General features: G+C 38.2%; 1 protein-coding gene across 2 annotated transcripts in view; it reads right to left on the bottom strand.

Moving 5' to 3' along the window:
- LOC135843721 (uncharacterized) overlaps nt 1-19,546 on the bottom strand; it is a 61,657-nt gene extending 42,111 nt beyond the window's left edge. The window contains exons 1-2 of one of the 2 annotated variants that reach the window (XM_065361741.1): nt 19,346-19,546; nt 14,958-15,306 (exon numbers count right to left, since the gene is read on the bottom strand). In XM_065361741.1, the coding sequence (XP_065217813.1) occupies nt 14,958-15,010 (53 nt within the window). In that variant the 5' untranslated portion in view covers nt 15,011-15,306; nt 19,346-19,546. Of the gene's footprint in view, nt 1-14,957; nt 15,307-15,705; nt 16,358-19,345 lie in introns of those variants that run through there. The other variant, XM_065361732.1, reaches the window with a different exon arrangement.
- Nucleotides 19,547-21,172: the final 1,626 nt, after the last annotated feature.

Below are 21,172 nucleotides of genomic sequence, written 5' to 3' on the forward strand. Positions count from 1 at the left end.
CGTTCCTGGTTACGATACGAAGCGGTTCAGCTCAGCGAATCTGGTCGCGTAAAATACGTCTTTGAAATCGAAACAATCATCGACAGAGAAGAACCAGCCGAAGACAATGGCGGAATACCAACGTTATCTCAATCGATGCATCTCGAGATCCTTTTAGGATTGATTCCATATCTTGGAGACCGCAGATTGATGAAGCCGCATTTGATTCGTCCGCTGACACCGGTAGAAAACATTCCTGAAAAAAGAAGACGTCGTTAACAAAGTATCATATTCTTATTATATGTAATTTTATGTAACGATATACTTCCCGTAATTGGTTGTCATTATATTTTGATCCGTCATTTACGCAATTATCTTCTTTTATTCGATCTACCTGTAACATAAAACAAAATGTATTAATTTTCAATGTTTGATAACGTATTATCAGTTATGTTATGATATGCTAATTACGTCACTTTGGATCGACCAATTAGAAGACTAGTTCATTATTTTCACTTTTTAATTTTTTATTGAAGATATTGTTATTATTTCTACTTCAATTTTTCACGAGTGTTTTATTTTTTGATTTCTAGTCAGTAAACTTATTATTTATTATTTTATATTCAACCCATTTACATGACATACCAGTATTATATTATTATTTTTACATTCTAATACTGCGTTGATTTATTTGCGTAAAAATTTTGGTTTTCTTTGCATTCCTGATGGACGTATATGACCCTAGATACATGATTTTATCAGTTCTACAGAATGCTGCAGAGGAACAGCTCATGATATGGTATTTTACTTCGATGAAAGCTCTCTCAGATGCGAGGAATTTACATTTTTATTACACCGCAGAAACTGATTCTAACCATTCGAACAGCCTCCCTTCATTAAAACACGATGTAGGTATTTTCGATGTTTCCAGCCAACAATTTATTAACAACCCTCAACTTCGAAGTTATAAATATGCTTGTGATGGGTTTAATTTATTACGTCTAGCTGATTTATGTAGTCACTCTGCTCAGATTGATTCCAACAAATTAATCACTACCAAAGACACTCGTGTCTTGAGCGACTACGATTTATTTTTTATATGTAAAAACGCAGACTTAAATTATTTGGCTATTCCTACATTTTATATTGTACAAGGGGTCCCAGGTTGCGGTAAAACTTCCTACATCTTAAATCACGTTCGCATTGATAATTCTGACCTGGTACTATTCCCTACTAAAGAAGGAGCTGAGGATTTTCGAAGGAGACTAAGTATTAAATACCCTAATATATTAGAAGATCATTTTTTGCGACGTAATTATCGAACCATCGACTCATATCTAATGAGTAAAAATGTAAATAAATACCATCGTATACTGATTGATGAAGCTTTCATGCTTCATTTTGGTGAAATTGTATTTGCCATTTTAAGATCTCAAGCCAATGAAGTTATTATGATTGGCGATATGCAGCAAATACAATACATTAATCGATCGCCTATACCTATCATTAGATATAACCAGATTCCTACTCATCTCGTGACGGAAATTGAATACCTATCAATCTCCTACAGATGTACATTAAGTACTGCAGCATTACTTACGGAATTTTATACTCAAGGAATGACATCGACATCGAATATACGCAATGAATTAACATTATTTACTTACGAAAATATCAAGAAGCTGCCATTATTTACATCGGCTCATTATCTGACATTTACACAAAATGAAAAATTTACTCTCGTAAAAGGAGGCTACCCCGTTAACACCGTACACGAGTACCAGGGTAAGCAAGCTGAACACATCATATTAGTTCGATTAAATCCTCTCGCTCACTCTATTTACTGGAGCTTGCCTCACGTTATAGTAGCGTTGAGTAGGCATTTACGAAGATTTGATTATTATACTGTAGATAAATCAGACCTACCTTCATTGATGATTCTTCGATCGAACACTTTTTCCAACTTGGATTACGATGCTGTTCGTGCAGATAATGGTATACTCAGCCAGTAATGGTTCTTCTTGATTACTAAAAAAAAAAAAAAAAAAGAAAAAGAAGATTTTTATGTTAATTCCATTTAATTATATTTATCTTATACTTAGTTAACCTTATATTAGGAAATGAATTGAATATTTCCGTACTCTTATTTCATAAGATTGTTGTAGATTTACAGTTTTTTCTTGCATTTTTTCTTTTCGACAGCTATGATATGTTGTTTTTTGCTTTTTATCTGTAATTTTTACGAAATTTTTTTTTTTTAAGTTGTATCTTTTTATATTTATATTTACGCTTTGTGTTTTTTGAACTTACTATTAAGTTGTAGTTTTTTCTTTTTTGCGTATCTTGGCACCATTTTGTAATTTTTTTTTTTTTTTACGTTTTTACTTTTCTCCATGTATTTTTCTTTCTCTTTTCCAGAAGGTATTTTCTTTTCTTTTCGTTTGTCCTCCGACTTCATTCATTTGACTGCAGCTGACTTCTAGTGCACAACTCCGCTTATATAATACACTACAAAAATCGGGGCAATGGTCGTGTGGATATTCGCAATATTTATTTATTTCTTTCTCCCAACTACTGGGGATTTACGTAGCATATTCTACTCCGCTCATTTGTTACCTAAATCGGGGCATTTGTAGAGGGAGAAATATATTCATACCTCCTTACTGGGAGAAAAATATTACATAATTACACAACCTGATGCGAATATCCGGGCCGCGATTCCTTATCTCTCCCAGTTGACCAAATGCTAGCAAATTTTACGCTAGCACGAATGGTGCCGGAATTTGAGACACTTTTTTTAAAAATGCTAGCAAATCAGTAGTGATTAGGTCGCATTAGCGTAGCAGAATTGAGCACAAACAGCTAGGGTATAGCTAGCATAAAGCTAGCGAAAATCTAGCATTTTGTTAGCACTTTGCTTGCAATTCTACTACGTAAATGCGACTAAATCGCGACTGATTTGCTAGCATTTTTAAAAAAAGTGTCTCAAATTCCGGCACCATTCGTGCTAGCGTAAAATTTGCTAGCATGAGGCTAGCATTTTGCTAGCGCAGGAAAAGTTTGATGATCAGGAAAATTATTTTTACTAATTAACTTTTAAAAATACTAGGAGGTGTTTTCAATCAGGTCAAGGTAGTTCTCCAATATCCAAAAATAGGCAACTGGCCTCCTATGCTAGCTCACCGCTAGCATAGCGCTAGTGAGGTGTGCCAGAGTAAGTAGAGTGGTAGCACTCTTCTTACTATCATACAAAATACTACCTTGAGCTTATATTCAGATTGACTACATACTTTATCTAAGAGTAGCAAAGTATACCATGAGAGAGAACAACGCTAGCAATTCGCTAGCATTAAGCTAGCGCTTGGGTTAGAAGTCTCTTTATTGAAAAATAAAGTTTTTTTTTTTTAAATTAAAAAATTGCCAAAATTTAAAATTTAAAAATTAAATATCAAACAAACTAAAAATAAGAAATTTCAAAAACATTTGAACAACATTTTTAATGAACAAATTATACATTATAAAAAATGAAATAATTACGAGAATGATTTTTCAATAATGGAATATTCTTCAAAATTATTGTTCAAAGTTGAAAAGTAGCCAAAATGGAAAGGAAAAATACCTACCTGTTAAAATGAAAAGCATTAACAAATTTGAAATTTTTTTAAAAATGTAAATAAACAAATCATTAACAAATCATTGAGAAACGAAAAATTACGTATTTAGGTATCTGTTGAAAATATTTAAAAATTCCATTTTAAAAATGAAGATATGGAAGTATTTTTCTGAAAAATGGGTGAAAGAGATTCACTGAAGTTTTTCTGTACTTGCATGAGTAGGCTATGAAGGAAATGCCAGTGAAAAACATGCTAGAAAAAAAATGCCACATATACTTGCTCGCATTTTGCTAGAATCTAATTCCATACAGAAAGCTAGCTGAAAAGTGAGGGCAATCAGCTAGCGTTTTTCTATTGCTAGATTGCAAAGTAAAAGCTAGACGAGAGAGACTAGAGATCTGCTCGCATTTTACTAGGATTAGATTGCTAGATAAATGTAAGCAGATAAATGCAAGCATATTGCTAGTGTAGAAAAGCAAGCAATTATCCGTTAGTAAAACGCTAGCATTAAGCAAGCACAATTAGTGTGATACAAATGCTAGCTGAAAAAAGCGAGAGAATTGCTAAAGAATTGCTAGAACATAATTTGCCAGAAAAAAAGTGCTAGCAAATTGCTAGCTTTTTGCGAAAGATTTAATGCTAGCTACAAAAAGCTAGAAAAATGCTAGCACTTTCCCAAAACGTGAGTAAAATGCTAGCAATCCGCTAGCACTTGGTCAACTGGGCTAGGGGTGGATTAGCCCTTATCATGACGTAATTATTAACCAATAATAGAGAAGGAACGCGCGCACCATTCCCCCACTTTATCCCCACCAGATTTTATATATTTCTACCCTGAGCTCTGCTAGTTTTCACTCTCACAAATCAGTCTTCATATTACTGCCGTCCTGCCTGGTTCTCCCTTGGACTACCTTGGTTGAACTGGCAGGACTGGGCCTGGATTGTCCATCAATATTATTTCATCATATTGATTCTATTTATTAATTCTATTAATTTGGTGACATAAAACTAGCCAGGTATATGGAGCTCAGGGGCCACAGTGGGTCAGTGGTACTCTTTATTCCGAGTCTCATAAGATGATGGGATAGTGTGTATACTAGCTGACTTGGTATACTATCTATTATTTGCACTGAAGTCAGGAAGAGGTTACTTCCGGAAGATCAAAACAACCTATTCTCGAGGTGTACTTAGGTACTCATTCCTTTTCCTTGTTTAAAGTAAAAACATTGTAAATTAACTGTCAAGATACCACACAAAGTAATTGCACAAAAAACTCCACAATAAACCATTGTAATAACGTTTCGTGACAATACAGAGTGTTTGAAGTTAATTTGACTTTCTTATTCACGTAAGTGTTTGATGCCTCATATACTTATAAATATCCGATGATAATATTACTTGTACAAAGTCCCTCGGGGGGAGAAGCACATAGGGCAAGGGTATAGCCTTAAACTATTGATTCGAGCCTTAGAGCACATTTGTATGATAATATTTAGGGGCAGCCCCCCAATTGACACCTGCTGGGGACTGACCAAGTGTAGATAGGATTATTTTCTAGATTGACCCCATGGATACCTCCCTGAGGGTACTGGGCATGTCAACCTAGACTAGACCTTTATATGTAACCATCCATATAACTGTAGTAAAATTCTACCCCTACAAGGACATGCTTGAAAGAATTCAAGGTATACCATTAGCAACTGATGCGGAAAAGAAAATTTTCCACGAAGGATCAAAAATGGTCATAAAAAAACTTATTGACGTTGCTAGAGAGCAAAGACTTCAATTACGTAATAAAAAGAAATTAGAAACGCAGCTTCAGCCCAAACAAACACAAAATGAGGAAAAAGAAAGTACTCAGGACAAAAATTCGACAGACGAATCAACTGGGGCACAAAAAGCTCGAAAGCTACGCAAAAAATTATACAAAAAGCGTAAACAAGAAAAATCAGACAATGAAGCTAAAAAAGCTGAAATAAAAAAGAAAAAGCGAGTAAAACTTGCAGCGAATTTCACGAAGCAGCCACCTAAGACTGACGACGAATTAAAAAACAAAGAGGTAAAAAACCCTACCAAAAAGGAAATAAAATTACCCACAACTACTCAAAATCCGGGGACACAAAACCCCCAACCATCTAAAAGTGGAATCAAATTACGTCGATCAGAACGCATGGCCGCTTACAGGCAAAGAATGGGCCCTACAAAGCCTAAAAAACTTAAGAAAACACTAAACGTCATAGACGTAGACGCTATCGACGTAATTGACTACACTGATGGAGAATACATCAACTATTTTGCACCAGATCCTTGTGAGCTAATCAAGGATAAAACTGAAATGTCATCTGACGAATCTGAGCTTGACAATAGCAGCGACGACGGTCAATCGATCATAATATCGATAACAGACGACGATGACGTAGACCAGTTAAAAACTGAACAAGAAAAAGTATACGACGCATCGTCAGACAGTAGCTCTGAATCAGACTCAAAAGACAAGACCGAGAAACACAGCAAAAATTTACCTATGAAGAAAATTTCAATCCTAAAACGTCCTTCACAACAGGAAATAGAAAACATGATCAAAAGAGATCTCGACTTTGAACCCACAGAGGTCTACGATAAGGCTAATGAAGCTGAAAAACACAAAATCAAACAAAAATTCATTGAAAATTACTCAAACTTATCAAAAAAGATGAGACCAAAATTAAACATATGCGTAAGCAAGATCGTAGGTGACGCTTCAGTAAAAAAATACCTAAGAGATCAAGTACAACTTGAAAAACTAAAGAAAAAAGAAAATCACGAAAAATTACGCCAAGACATGGCGGAAAGACGAGAAAAACGAATTACATTGGAAAAAGCTAAGAAAAAGCTTAATGACGCTACGTAAAAAGTTTAGGAAAAATCGCGCAATTTCGACTAAATAGGTAACATACCTACCTAACAAAAATATGCATAAAAAATTTTCTAGACAATTTTCATTTACTCCTGAATATAGCACACATCCAACGCCGTTGGAATTTTTCAATTCGGATGAAAATTCGCGAAGTTAATTTTTCCCTCAAAATTAGGTAAATTCCCTTCGTGGGAAAAAGGGAAAAATAACCTCAAGTAAAATTTAGACAAATGGAAAGCATTTCGATCTTGACTGTGGTTTTTTGCGAAATATCGAAGACGTAAAATTTCGAATAGACAAAGTGAAGTTATTTCCAACGACGTGCGTGCATATACGTAATACGGAGTGATAAAAGACAAACCGATCGCAGATAATCGATTTTCGAGACAGTATCACGTTCAATTTTGCATCTAAGCAAAATCACTGAGTGTATTTTCGCGATAAAGTCGAAACCGATTACCTATAGCCGCGAGTGCTAAACGTAACGTATTTAACAATGGCTATTCACAGCTTTATCCTCGAAGTTCGTCAAAGACGTCAAGAAGCGACCATCAGCATTGATTTCATGAGCGACATCGGAGACGCCTACAGACAAATCCGAATTTCGATCTTTTTGAATTGGATGCGCAGCCTCCTGATCTTCGACGAGCCAGAAATCTCAAGCAGCGATGGGTACGTAATTACGGTAACTCGAATTGCCCGAAGAGGAGATGAAATTCGTACGACGGTGAAAATCAATGGACAAATCCGTACACGACCCAACATCCCGGTATCCACATTTCGTGAAATTTTCCGCTCGTTTGGAATTCGACGACCTTAAATAAAATTTAAATTTACCTACGAAGAAAAAATCTTCAACTTTGAGTCGAAGACTTAACATATTGCGACACAGTCGCTACTTTCGAAGATTTTCAGCCAAAAGGCTTAATTTACAATTAAGATTGACTAGAATAGTAAGACTAGAATTAAGATTGTAAAATATTCGAATAAAAATTCTCCACGACGTTAAAATGACTAGACTTTTATTTAGGTAAAACTTAAAAATAATAACAAACCAAAAACAGGTAAATAAATTTATGTCAACAAGAAGAAAACCGAATTTGAGAAATTCGCATCAAGACTACAAGTTCGATACGTAAGTATTAGGTACAAAATAGGTAAGTAATACCTACGTGACTGAATAATTAAATTCAAATACTCAAAACTATTTTCGCGTAGCGAATACCTAAAACTGACTCTTCCAAAATTTTGAAACACATTTCGAACCAAAATTGAATTTTTAAAATTGCGACAGGCATCACTTTTTGATTCGAAGTCAAAATTTTTCCAAAACCAACGAATAAACAGAAGTAGACAAGTTTACTTCGGAGAATTCATCGAACACGATGAAAGCGACATTTGGCAACATAGCCAACACAAACCGATTCGATCGAGCTGATTGTATCAGCCGATTACATAACTAGATTTTTTCACATAAAACAACAAGTTTTTATTAAAATTACATAACAAAGGAAAAATATTCTTATACTAAAAGATGCACAGACTCATTAGGAACATTTCTATCGAAACAGAATTTTGAAATATTAATTAGCAACTGAAATATGACGTAAAATAAATCGAAATCGAGCATAGCTCGACACGTTTGCAATTGGACAGCAGAAATTCCTAGAACTTATCGTAGTTACCACTACAAACACATCACTTACACGATCGGTCCGCAACCAGCCGCCCGACCGGCGCCGTTTTCGCCAACCGAACGCTACGAACGTAGAAGAAGTAGGTAGGTGGGGGACTCAGATAAGCCGATACAACCGGCTGCATCGAGCGACACGCCGTACTTTACGAATATTATTGTTCTGTTCTCCGTTCGGGTATGTGCATGCTCGTATACTTTTGCAAATTTCTGCCTTTTTAAACTGAAAGTTTTCATAAAACGTGTCTCTTTTGACGTGTAATTGTGCGAATTATTTCGCGAACTGCTTTTTACTGTGATTTATCGAAAAATCCAAACATTTTTCGCGACTTTGTGCGAAAGGATTTCGGAATCCAAAGTGCGCTCGGTAGTGAGACGTGCGATTCAAGTCACGATCATACTTTTGTGTAAAGTGCGATTTATTTCATACTCTTAAGCTCGAAAGCTTAATTTCTAATCGCGAGTGCGAATGTCGGAAGGTGAGAAAGTCTACGAATTTCCACCGATCGAAAAACGGCTCGCGGACATAGACCCACAGTGGAAAGTGTCGACGAATCCGAACGTTGACGAATCCGAAGTGCTAGCGACGCAAAATCGCGACTTTTGTGCATATCACACACAACGATTCGGACTTGCCACCAAACCTGGTGATTGGATCAGAGTAGCGAGAAAAATCGTGAAAGAGGCCAAACCTGGACCAGACGAGCCAACTTCAAGTACGAAAAGTACAAATAACGACGAAGACGGTGAGTGTAAATAATTACACACATTTATTCTGCTTTTAATGCATGACCTTATTTACGTAAAATCGAAACATCCGTGAACAAGTGCCGAATTTACCGCGTATTTTTTTTCGTTTCATTTTGCTTCACAGATGTCGGCGCTTCCAGCATTAACGTGCGAAAAATGCCACCTCGTAATCTTCAAACCGGCGATCACGGCAGACCTAAAGGAAGCCGCCACCGTACTCGCAACAAGTGATTGCAAACACGTATTCCACGCAGCATGCGTAAGAGACATGTGTACCGAGGCAAGCGCCAACGGACAACAAATGGTCCTCTGCCCACGTGATCAGTGTAACATGACACTTTACGCCTCACAATTTCATTTAATGCAGACAACGCTACAAGCGCTAGACTTACGTGCGCTGGCAAACTCGACGGTGGAAATTGAAGCTCAATTCTGGCAGGATAGCCACGCCACTAGTGAGCAACAAATCGCGCAAACCCAAGCTCTAGTAGCGAAGCTACAGGCAGAACTTACGAGTACGAAAACTCAACTCGCTAAGACTAAAAGTCTTTACCAATTAGCTTTATCTAAAGCTAATGAGAGGCGATCACGATCAAGATCGACTACACCAGCGAGAAACGCTGACGACGCATCCGTTATTCTCAGCACAGCTGCGAACGTATTATCAGTTCAATCTGACAACACAAACCAACCTGGTACATCAACATCGACACCAGCGTCCTACGCAGCTGCAGCCGCAATCCAACCGGACTTCGAAAATATTCAACGTCCGATACATGAATACAGACCACCGCTAAAAAGTACACAAGGTCAAAAATTGCCAACAGGCAACATACAAAAGAGCTTCGCACCAAACCCAACGATAAGAGGCCGAGCTCCGACTCCAACTTACAATCCACAACAACAGATGTTACAACATCAAATGCCGCCGCCACGGCTACCAAGAGGAATATCTCCCGGCAACATTCGAATGTCGAAAGCAAACCAACAACGTGCCGCAGCAGCACAGCAGCAAATGGCACCAAATGCCAACGTAAATCTGGCAGCAGCCAGACCTGACCAGGTACCTCCTCACGTTTCGGTGATGGATCAGGTACCACAATACGACGATCAAGGCAAATTGATACCACCTGCGCTACACGTACCTACAACTGAGAAACGTAGCATTTACCGCACACAACAGACAAAAAGTCGAAGCAAATTAGAACGTGAACGTAAAGGACCTTTCGCACAGACGAAACGAGAACACGATCGATTTTTTCGACGATATGCGATAAAAGCAACGACGTTATATCCATTCTTTCCACTGCAATTTTACCCGTGTCGATACACACTCCTCGCGACGTTCCACAACCAAGCCGCGAACGGCGTATACACTGCAGTTGCAGCTCAAGACGTCCTAATGATGGGAGATGGATATATTTGGGGAATGATCCAATATATGCTTCGACTTAGACAAAATATGCTACAAGCATTACACCCAGGACTCTACCGACGTGATTTGAGCATTGTCGACCTGATCGACTGCCTAACTAAGTTAAAAAACTTACCACCTCGAGTCATGTACTCAATTGGAAACTGGGACATGTTCAATGGCATGTCACCGACGACTTTCCGCGAACATTATGCGGAACTATTAAGACTAATGCGAAAATATAAGGTTAGAGAAATCTACCTTATGCCACTAATGTATTTTCCCGACCAAAATGAACAGCTGGTAGCAGCTTATACGAAAGTTTTCACGGACTCCTGGTCGAGAACCTACAACGGTATCGTAGAGATAATGGGACCTGAAAACTTTTTCGGCAACATGCGACCAAACATGGATGATTTTGGACCCTGGTTTGAACCAGAGGTCTATCACGATTACGTATTCGCAATCCGCGACGATCTTATCATGCCGCCGAAAGATCCAAAAGAGCGAGAACGTGAAGAGAACGAAGGGGAAGAAGACGCCTTCCAATATTACGACGATGATACTTCTTCGGAATACTCGCAATCGTCTCAACATTTCGTTCAACAGGACGATGAATTTCCGGAAAAACAAGCCGAATTACAATTCGAAAGTCCAGGAACGGATTACATACCGATTGGTCAGCAACAAGCTGGAGCTAACGACAATATACTCGTAAACGCTGGACTTAGTCAAGCTAACTTGGAGCAGTTCAACGCTCAACAAGCGCAACAAGCGCAACAACATGTTGCAATGGAAGGTATCGAAACCACACCGGAAACGGTACAAAAGATGGTTGATATACCTGGAGGACAACAAATGATGAACATTTCGACTACCAGATTCAATCAAGCTTGCGACGAATTGAATCAAACTATTCAGCAACATGCTCCTGAAACAAAACAAATGCAACCATTTGGAAATAATCAAGTTGCAAAACACCAAGGGCTACCCCCAACGATCGATAAACCAGCTTTCACCATTGTAAGAGATGGAAAAACTGAGTACACTGGACACAGTCCAAAAACACCTGAGAAAATGGAGGAAGGAGTGGAAACGACTGCTCAACCAGGAACGGTTCCATTTTCAGAATACCCGTCAACGTCAAACCCTGGTAGGCCACAGGCGCCGATAAACACGACGCAAGGATCCACAGGACCATCGCCGAATAAGTCGCAAAATGCAGCAAACTTCCTTACTAGCACGCCGAAACCTCAACGCCAACAAGGCGAAGCGAATAGCAACAAAGATAGCGCAAACGCTACAATCAACCACGAAGATGCTGACATGCCAGAGAGCTAATACGATACAATCGTAAACACGACTTAGACACAGTTTAATACATAAAATCTGGTGAAAAATAACAACTACGTACGACTCAGAAAAGATAGAAATTTTGGCCATTTTTGAAATATAATTTCAACTTCCAAATTGTAGGTACCTATCCGAATAAAAGTAGGTACTGATAAATTCAAAAAAGGTTTGAACCTAGGGTCCAACATCACCAGAATTTTCATTAAAAAATCTTCCACTCGAAGTCTTATTCATTTTTCGTAGTTTTGAACTTTGCTTAATTTGCCAAAATCGAGTGGACTAACGTAAAAATTGCAAAAAATGAGTCGAGATTACTTGTTAACATAATCGCGCAGCGATGTCAAATTGACATTTCATAAAAATTACCCACAGGGTACCTTATTAATCAACTTTCTCAACAGCAATCGTCGAAATATCATCGTAGTCGCCACTGACTTGGCATCATCGCAACCAAGGCGAGGTAACATTCCGCCAACGTTTTATTTCAACATCGTTATCTGTATTCGAAGAAGTCAACTTTAACATCCGACAATCATCTGTATTTTGGTTCGATAATTCGATTAATCCGCTACGTTGCATTTTTCGATTGATATATTATTGTGCTGATTGTTATAATTTGATTACATGTAATTTTATTCGGTCACAGACTGATTAATTTTTGTTTATCTATAATTTTGTTTTCGAAAGGACTGATTAGATTTAGTTTTATTTTGTAAGATTTGACAAATTGTTTTACGATGCGTATTTTTGGACAGCTGTTTTATTTTTAAGATTTGTATTCTCGACGCATCGATACAGTCCTATTTCTATGTATTTTGTAAAATGTTTTATTTTTAGAAGTTCTAAGTTTTGTGTAATTTTTCACACTCGAGTTTCGACACGACTCACTACCACAGGTAGACGACAAGTACCTTCAACTTTGATGCACAGCATCCAACTTTCGGTTCGCTTTTTCGACCTTGTCTTGTCTATCCATTTTTGATTCGGGAGTTTGAAAAAATTATTAGTTTAGGGAAAACGTCTTTATTTTTGATTTCTGTCGCTAGATAGCACATACTTACCCGATGTTTTCAACTTCGTGTATTCTGTCCTTATTCGTTGCTCGTATCTTCGGATGCGATAGCGGGTGGTGCAGGGTCGCGAAGGGGAGCTTCGGGGGTATTGCTACGTGCACAGTGGGCTAAAATTGGATTTACTCTGCCTCGAATTTCCCGCAGTGGAACACCACGAGGGGCAGAGACTGCTCCCACAGGGACCAGCCTTACAGCTTCGACATATCTTTCTCTCTCTGATCCGTGCTTTCCACGACTGGTTATACTCATTGAGTAAAGCCACGAAGGGGCATATGATAGAGGGGAGATATGCCGGACCTGTAAGGGTTATATAGGATTAAGTATATGTGTTGGTAACACTGATCACGCGTCGCGACACAGGGCTACAAGCCCACGGAGCGGCGCTGCGGCCGAGTGTTATATTGTTGAGGTACGTAGTGATCGGACGTGTCGACGCGATATAATCTCGGTGGTGTATTATAGCCATAATTGGCAAGAAAGCGTATAATATTAGTTTTAATTATTGTTTAATTAGTTTAAGTGTAAGTATCGTGTTGATACATATAAACCTTCTAAAGGTATTTAATTGTGTTTGTTATTTTACATTGAATACAAAGTGTCTTACACGTGACTACATTTTACTCATTGTGTGATATAATTGATATAGCCTTTGGCCGGGGTAAGTAATATTCTCAGAGTATTCAGCTTATGCAAGTATCACCAAGTGGTACTTAATATCATTATATTTACATGACACTAGGTCCTTTTCTTCCCAGATGGTCACTATTGTGTGTACGACCATACATAAGTAATACGACAGACTTCTAAAAAAATATTTTTTCCAAAATTGTCGACTCAATACGTACCTCTATCTATCTTCATAGGAACTAGGAAGGAGCAGTTTGAAAACCTGAATTGAATAGGTATTTGACATTGATAGAGGGGGGGGGGGTGATGAAGGGGATGATGATTTCTTCGAGGAAAGTCCTCGTAAGCATCTGCGATATAATGGCCAACTGGCCATGTTTCCTCAAAACTGACCGGTGAATTTACCTATTCGAATCTACCGCATTATTTCGTAAACGGTTTCGAGTTACAACATGTTGCAACTTATATATACTAGCAACGGAATCTGAATACGACGAGCTAACTCTATGTACGCCAAGATTTGCGAGTATTTCTTCGTTTAATTCGTCCAAGTGGCTTTGGCTATAAGTACCTAGTCTATTCGGGTCATTATTGATACTCGAAATTAAACGATAAATCATCATTAGGCGGTATCACGATGATCGCAAATCCAGATACGAAGACTTACGACTTACCTAATGACGACGTTTTTAAAATAAAAAATGGTCGCAGGTGGTGGGAATTAAGTGTTAAGTATGATCGTCAAAATAGAATTATTCCGAGCCGTACTCAAAATTTAGCCAACGAGTAGGTACCCACCCAAGTACATAAGTAGGTATAATGAAAAATCGATTCCTCTATTAGAAAACAGAATGACGAAGATGGCAGATCGCATGATGATGAGGCGCCTACAACAAACACGCAATTGCAACAACGCGAACGATCAACGAGCAATGACAGATAATGAGATAAAATCGCCGGCGAAGAATGTGCGAACTGCGAATAAAATTTAACGATCCCGGCGATCGTCTGGTCCTTGAAAGTGTTGGAAAAATCTTCAGCATACGAGTAGGTACGAGTACGAGTACGAAGAGACGTTATCGTACTGCCCAAGGGCAAGGGCAAGGACATAACGCGATGAATAGGTAGGTTTTCTTAACGAAACTGAATCATACATCGTAGTCGAAATTATAAGTACTGCAGAATTAGGAACATGAAATCTCGATTCAATTTTCCGCATACCATTCGTATTTGTACTCGGTCGATCGCGATGCGTTTAAAAGTCGCAGCTTAAATGCTGAAGGACGCGAGCTCGGGGCTCGGGCTGTATTGCACTGCACAGTGGACTTTATAAGTAATGTACGATTGTACGTGATTATCGAGTGTCGTAGCTTCGTCGATACGGTTACGATTTACGATTTACGATTTACGAATTACGAATTACGATAACGAAAACGACTAACGAGTAAGAGTTGACTGTTAAGATAAGTTTTAAGCTGAAGTTGACCTACGTAAACGTACCTACGAGTAAGTATATACTCCGCCTCGTATGTACCTAGTATTTGAGCAGAATATTTACCTTCTTCGTGGAAGCGTAGTACTAGTACACGTCTTGTGCGTTTCTGCGGCCATGGCTGTAGAGTGTAGATAGGTGAAATTTTTCGAAGAATTTCGATGGGGTCGCGTTAGTCCACCCGATTGGTCATAAATGTATCTAAGAGTAGGTATCTAACGTAGTCGGCGTGTTCGCGTCTCTTCGCGTCTCGCGACCTATCTTTGGTCTATGGACGTGATGGACGAGCAGGTTCGAATATCGTCGGTGGCGATGGCGATGGCGATGGCGGTTTTCGTATCGGCAGCCGAGCTGACAGCGTTTTCGACATCTTAGATGGATCCATTTTCCGTTTTGGCGTTTTCAATCGACAAATCTGAAAATAATCGTGAATTTTAGTTCGACTTTGATCGAAATACTCGTAGGTATTGCGCTAATAAAACGATATAGATATTATTAGGTAGGTATATACAAGTGAAATGCACGAGTACAATACGAATAATTTATTGTGCAAGTGATGTAACGTGTTTTAGCGAAGCTTAGCACGCAGCACACAGCACACATGATACAGCGCTGTTTGGTTTCCCTTTCCTTGTATGTAGTTGTAGTTACATACTCGTTACTCGTACGTATACAAGTATACGTATCTACCTACTGTACAGTACGTAATTGCAACGTGAACATTCTCGCGACTATTAGCGAGCATCTTTTGATATGTAGTTATGGCTAAGGTCTACATAATACATATGTGTATGGTAGGCATTTGATTAGGTACCTTTACTTTGTGCTGATGAAGTGATGACTCTGCCGGTTTGATCGGATCGGATCAAGGTAGAGGTGAAGTACCGCCAACTACCGACCTACGTAAAAATACTCGTCTCGTAATAATTGTGCATTTAGGCACCTGTACTAGAGTAGTTACCAATGTTGTAGATAGGTAGTCTTTTTGGGGGAATTGGATTCAACTGATTGCGAGCTTGATTCGAATACGAGTATATCTACATAGCACTCTTCGATTATCGAATATTGATAGGCAGGTACGTAGGTAATGGTATATTATAAACAGTTAAGCACTTATTCACTGTCACATTCACTCGTTTGTAGCAGCAGCTGACTACTCGAAATTCGAATCATAATAATTTGTACACACGCGAATCCGAATGCGAATAAATCGAATTTTATTACTCGTATGTATATACGCGGCGTTCGAGTACGCACGTTTACATATACGTACGTAAACGTAAAAACCTGACGTTTCTAACCATTCAATTCGACCAATAATACTCGTATGCACAAAATTTTACACTTTATACCTACATAATAGGTACAGGTAAGTTAGGTGTACGACGACAGACGCCGGACAAGTTTCTACTACCTGCTATCTGCTGGCTGCTACCTGTGCCAGGTACCCGGACCTACTAAGCAGATATTACGTGTAGTGTTGTCCTACCTGAGCTGAGCCGCTGAGCCAGCGTATATATTATGTCGCCGCGCCGCGCCGCCGCAGCCCAAGGTGAATACGTTTAGGTTTACGTATCGTACTCGTACGTACGAGTAATTAAAAAATACGAGTACGAGTAGGTATAGGTACAAAATAACGCCACGCCAGTTTCGTGATAAATACATATGTGTACTTAAAACGTACCGTACGAATGCACTACGTACACATTGACGTACTTGAACTTGTACTGTGTCGGTTTTGCGTGCCTCCCTGGCTCCCTCTCCCTCAATAAATTCACTATCGTTTAGTACATATCTGGCATCTTTCGTAGGGTGTAGGATCATTCCATGTGAAAATCAGTCCAGTTTTGGGTTCAGGTATACCCACTCAGATTTAAAATTTTTTTCTATAAGCATTTTTCACATTAGCACGGAAGGAAAATCCTTATCATCCTCCCCCCGCCCGCCCTTTCACTTGAAACCCTCTTGGGATAGCTTTGCTTTTTTCAGCGATTGACCGGTCGAAATGTCCGACTTTGGAGTCTACATTGTTCGGTATTCCTGCAACTTGCAACAAATCTCAAGGATGAAACTATAAGGGGTGGACCATCCACCGCCCCCACCCCGTAGTCAAATTTTGATAAATCTGGCAAATTTTGACAGAAAATCTGATGATTTTTATAAAGAAGCTATTTTTTCTACTTTTTTAGAACTTTAATTACCCGAGTATAGGTACCTACACGTTTTTGAAAGCATTTGCCCTCGCTTCACTCGGGACTGTTTGCTTTTCTTTTTCAAAGTTGCAATTTCTGAAAAATCATCGTTCAAATTCTAAAATTTCGAAACCAAAAAAATACCATAGTATAAAAACATCGCTTTCTCGCTTATAAAAATACGAATTTTCGAAATTAGGATTGTTTACTTTTTTTTACACAATTGGAATTTCTAAAAAGTCATCGTTCAAATTGTACCTAAAATCTTGAAACCAAAAAAATCAAACTCCTAGCATAAAAAACGGTACCTAGTTCTTTCCCTTCTCGAAACTCAAATTTTCGGAAGCTTTTCTGTTTGCTTTTCCTTTTCAAAGTTGGAATTTCTAAAAAAAAAACATCGTTGAGATTTTAAAATTTTTAAACCAAAAAATCAAATTCCTTCCATAAAAACATTCCTCGCTGACCAATCAAAATTCAAATTTTCGAAAGCTTTTGCCTTCGCTACGCTCGCACTCGGGCTACTTTGTTTCTCTTTTACAAAATGAAAAATTCCATGCTCGAGGCTTCTAAAAATTGAACAGGAAAAACGACCTTTTTTTAAAAATCACGATGTGGTATAAGAAGACCATTTCGGCAGAATTGTTATTCTCATCTTTCGTTTTATTCGGCAAAATTACATTTTTTCTCATATCAGTCGACGAATTTTTGTTTGAACCCCCCCCCCCTTATTCCTCCTCTAACACAAAATCTCAAGTTTCGTCCCTAATAAATCTACTACATGTTTGCGCGGAGTTTCAAAGACCATTGAAAAAGATTTTGAAAATGTTTGCCACAATTTTCAAAAGTTTAAGGTAGCTTCTTTTGAAAGCTTAATTTTTAAAAGTTTGCCAAATTTTGAAGATCTAATTTTATATTTTGAAAAAAAAATCAAGAAATTACATATTTTTATAATGATATTTACAACTGTGAACTTTTCGTGGTGTGATTCTCGAGTCAAAATCGTGAAGACAGGGGATAGAACAGAAAGTTGAGCCAATTTTCATTTCGGATCCCAAATTTGAAGGAGAAGGTGTCTAAACGCAAACTAAGTTGAGCCTCCGAGATATTTCCCAAAAACCAAATGTTTTGAAGTTTTGAACTCCTTTCAAAAATTATTGAAGAAACTGAAATACAATCGCAACATATTTTGCACTCCCATACGCAAATGAAGGCATCTGCCGGCGGTTGGAACTTGGAACATGAAAATACATAAAATAGGTATCAAAAAAATACAAAATCTGGCGTCCAGAAATTTTTTTGCTCCGTTGTTTCCTCACCATCACCATAGATTTGAAAATTATTTTCTGAAGTGAGTTCATGTGTAAATTAGTAAGTGATGGAATCAAAATAAATATCATTTTCAGAAAAATTGAAAAAAAAAGCTAATAAGTAATCACGTTCATATTCAGCGATCTTAAAAACCAAATAAACCATTTGAAAAATTTTAAACCACATACGCATGCAATCACTGTTAAGACTAGACTTCCCGATAGATTATCTTCAAGTTGTATGCTCCCGAACAATTTCAACTCCCATGTTGGGTATTTTATAACGAAAAATGTTAATTAAAAAAAAAACTATCGCCTTCTCAAAGGGGATTGAACAGCAAACATGGAGGTTTTTCATATTATTTTCTGCTATAAAAAATTTGAGAAGGGCTACCAAAATCGGGCTGGGTATCACTTTTTAGTTCCCTACGAGTGACTTGAAGATTGGTGGGCCTATACGGTGCTGTTCTATTCTATTTTAGAAAAACTAACGCTCGATTCATTCTTAGCAGATTGAAATATCGTACTCCGACGAGTCCGATGTGTTTTCTGTTTTCTAAGGTGATGAGGGGGGAAGGGGGGTGGTCATTATGACGAAGTGTTCAAAATTCATATTTTTGCCACACACGTAGGTCTATTTTTAACGAGTGTCGGAAAAATCAGATCAAAAAAAGTGAAGTTTGAACAATATTCAATCGAAATGGCAAACCTCATACCTATACGAGTATACTCGTAATATACGTGTGTGTTTTTGCATGAGCGTAAACTCGTACGATTTCGCAACATCCTGCGACAAAATACAAATAGGTACAAAATTTTCCAACAAGCGATACAAGTGTGAAATGAGAATCGTACGCCGGATACTCTACACAGATAGCTATCTAATTAACAATAAACTCGAAGCAAAAGCAAAAGATAATAGAATCTCAATATGTACTATTCTATAGATACTTACAGATGTGTGATTGAGTAGGACTTAACCCATCGCTATTTGTATGCGCAAGTAGGTAGATACTAGATGTACTACAACGGGTGAATAATTTTCCGACTTGGAGTTAGTTGCAGGTACTCGAATGAATTGAACTGTAAGCTCGCGAGTGAGAATCAAAGCAAGGAGCAACCGCTAAACCAACGTAGACGCGTAGACGCACAGATCGATAGCGTTGCAGGAAAAAAAAACGCCAAATGCGCCAACTTTACCGAAAATACGTGTACGCGTACCGGTGTACAATGTACACGCAACCAGAGAATACTTACTGGATAGCGACTACATGGCCGATCGTAAGCCTTTTTTCGATAGACAACTTGCAACTTTCGCCATCCAGTGTAGGTATTAGGTAATAGTGCACCGTCAGCCAATCAACATACACCCTACACAAGGGTAGCTGATAGCGACCACCAATGGCGAACTAGGAACTACTCGATACCTTTGATAAGACCGCAGACGCAACTTTCTTACGCGTACGTTGGAGTTGGACGTGATGCGATGCGGCGCCCGTCGTAACTATAGCAACCAAAAGCACGTTGACTCCAAGTAGGTACGCCAACTGCAGTCAGTAAAATGATGCACTGCATTATTGAATTTGCATTTTGCAACCCAATAGGCGCTAGGCTACTGGCTACGTATCTAGCGAGTAAAAATGAACATTCGAGGCATTTTCGTGCTCGCTGACACCGAATCAGTCAAAAATTGCCATGAAATGGCACTTTTGAAAACAATTTTTCAGCCCAATTTTACTTCCAAACTCGTATATATTTGTAGCTAGCAATTTTCAGTGGAACGGAGTATTTTTCATGTCAAATAACTTCTATACCCCAAATTTGTTCTCTAAACAATGATTTTTTTGGCGTTTTCATTTTTTGATATCTTTTGAATTTTCAATAAACTCGAGTAAAAGATATTTTTCGACGAATTTGAATATGTGCGAGTCCGAATCTGGCGTTTATTCGCAACTCCCATCGCTCCGTCTTTAAAAGCAGACGATTTTTTGACAAAAAATAATTTTCCCTGGTAATAACTGCGTGTAAAGCGAAGCGCGATTTTCAGGTCATTTTCAAACTCAGCGACCTCGATGTTGTCACAAGGCGTCGTGAAAATTGAATTTTTTCTAAAACAGTTTTGATGCTCAAAATAGGAAAATTCATTCGGCTGATAACGCAACAATTTTTCAATAAGAGACGTCCCTGCAGAAAAATAACATAGGCAACTCGAAAAACAAACGCTAAATTTTAATAAATGAGGCAAAAAATATCATAAGGCGCCTTAAAAATATAGCATATGCAATTCAAATAACGCGAACGAACTCGGTAGTACGTACTACGTAAATGTAGAGGATCAGCCACACATGGACTAAAATTGGGACGTTTTTAGATTCAAAGTGATCACGGGTGGATACATTTTTCCAAATTAAAAAATCATTCCATCTGATAAAAACGAATGGAAAAATCCAAGATTTTCAATTTTGCTGAAATTGAACATTGAAATACGAGTAAGTAGGTATATGTGATGTGCGTATTTTTGAGTTGACAGGCTATTAGTCTGGACATAAATTTCAGCCATAATGAGTCATTAGGAAAGGGGTGTCAGGGGTTTCCAAAATGGCACGTTTCAATTTTCTAAATATGTACCTCCTTTTAAGATGGAAAAAACCGAAAATAGGGGCAAAATAAGGGGATTTTCACCTTAATTCCGCCTTAAATGGGGTGGGGATGACCTAGGAAGCTGAAATTTGGATATGTTGATCACAATGGGAATACTGTCTGATGGTATGATTTTGGACCC

The sequence above is a fragment of the Planococcus citri genome, chromosome 1, assembly GCF_950023065.1.
Source record: "Planococcus citri chromosome 1, ihPlaCitr1.1, whole genome shotgun sequence".
Classification (NCBI taxonomy): domain Eukaryota; kingdom Metazoa; phylum Arthropoda; class Insecta; order Hemiptera; family Pseudococcidae; genus Planococcus; species Planococcus citri.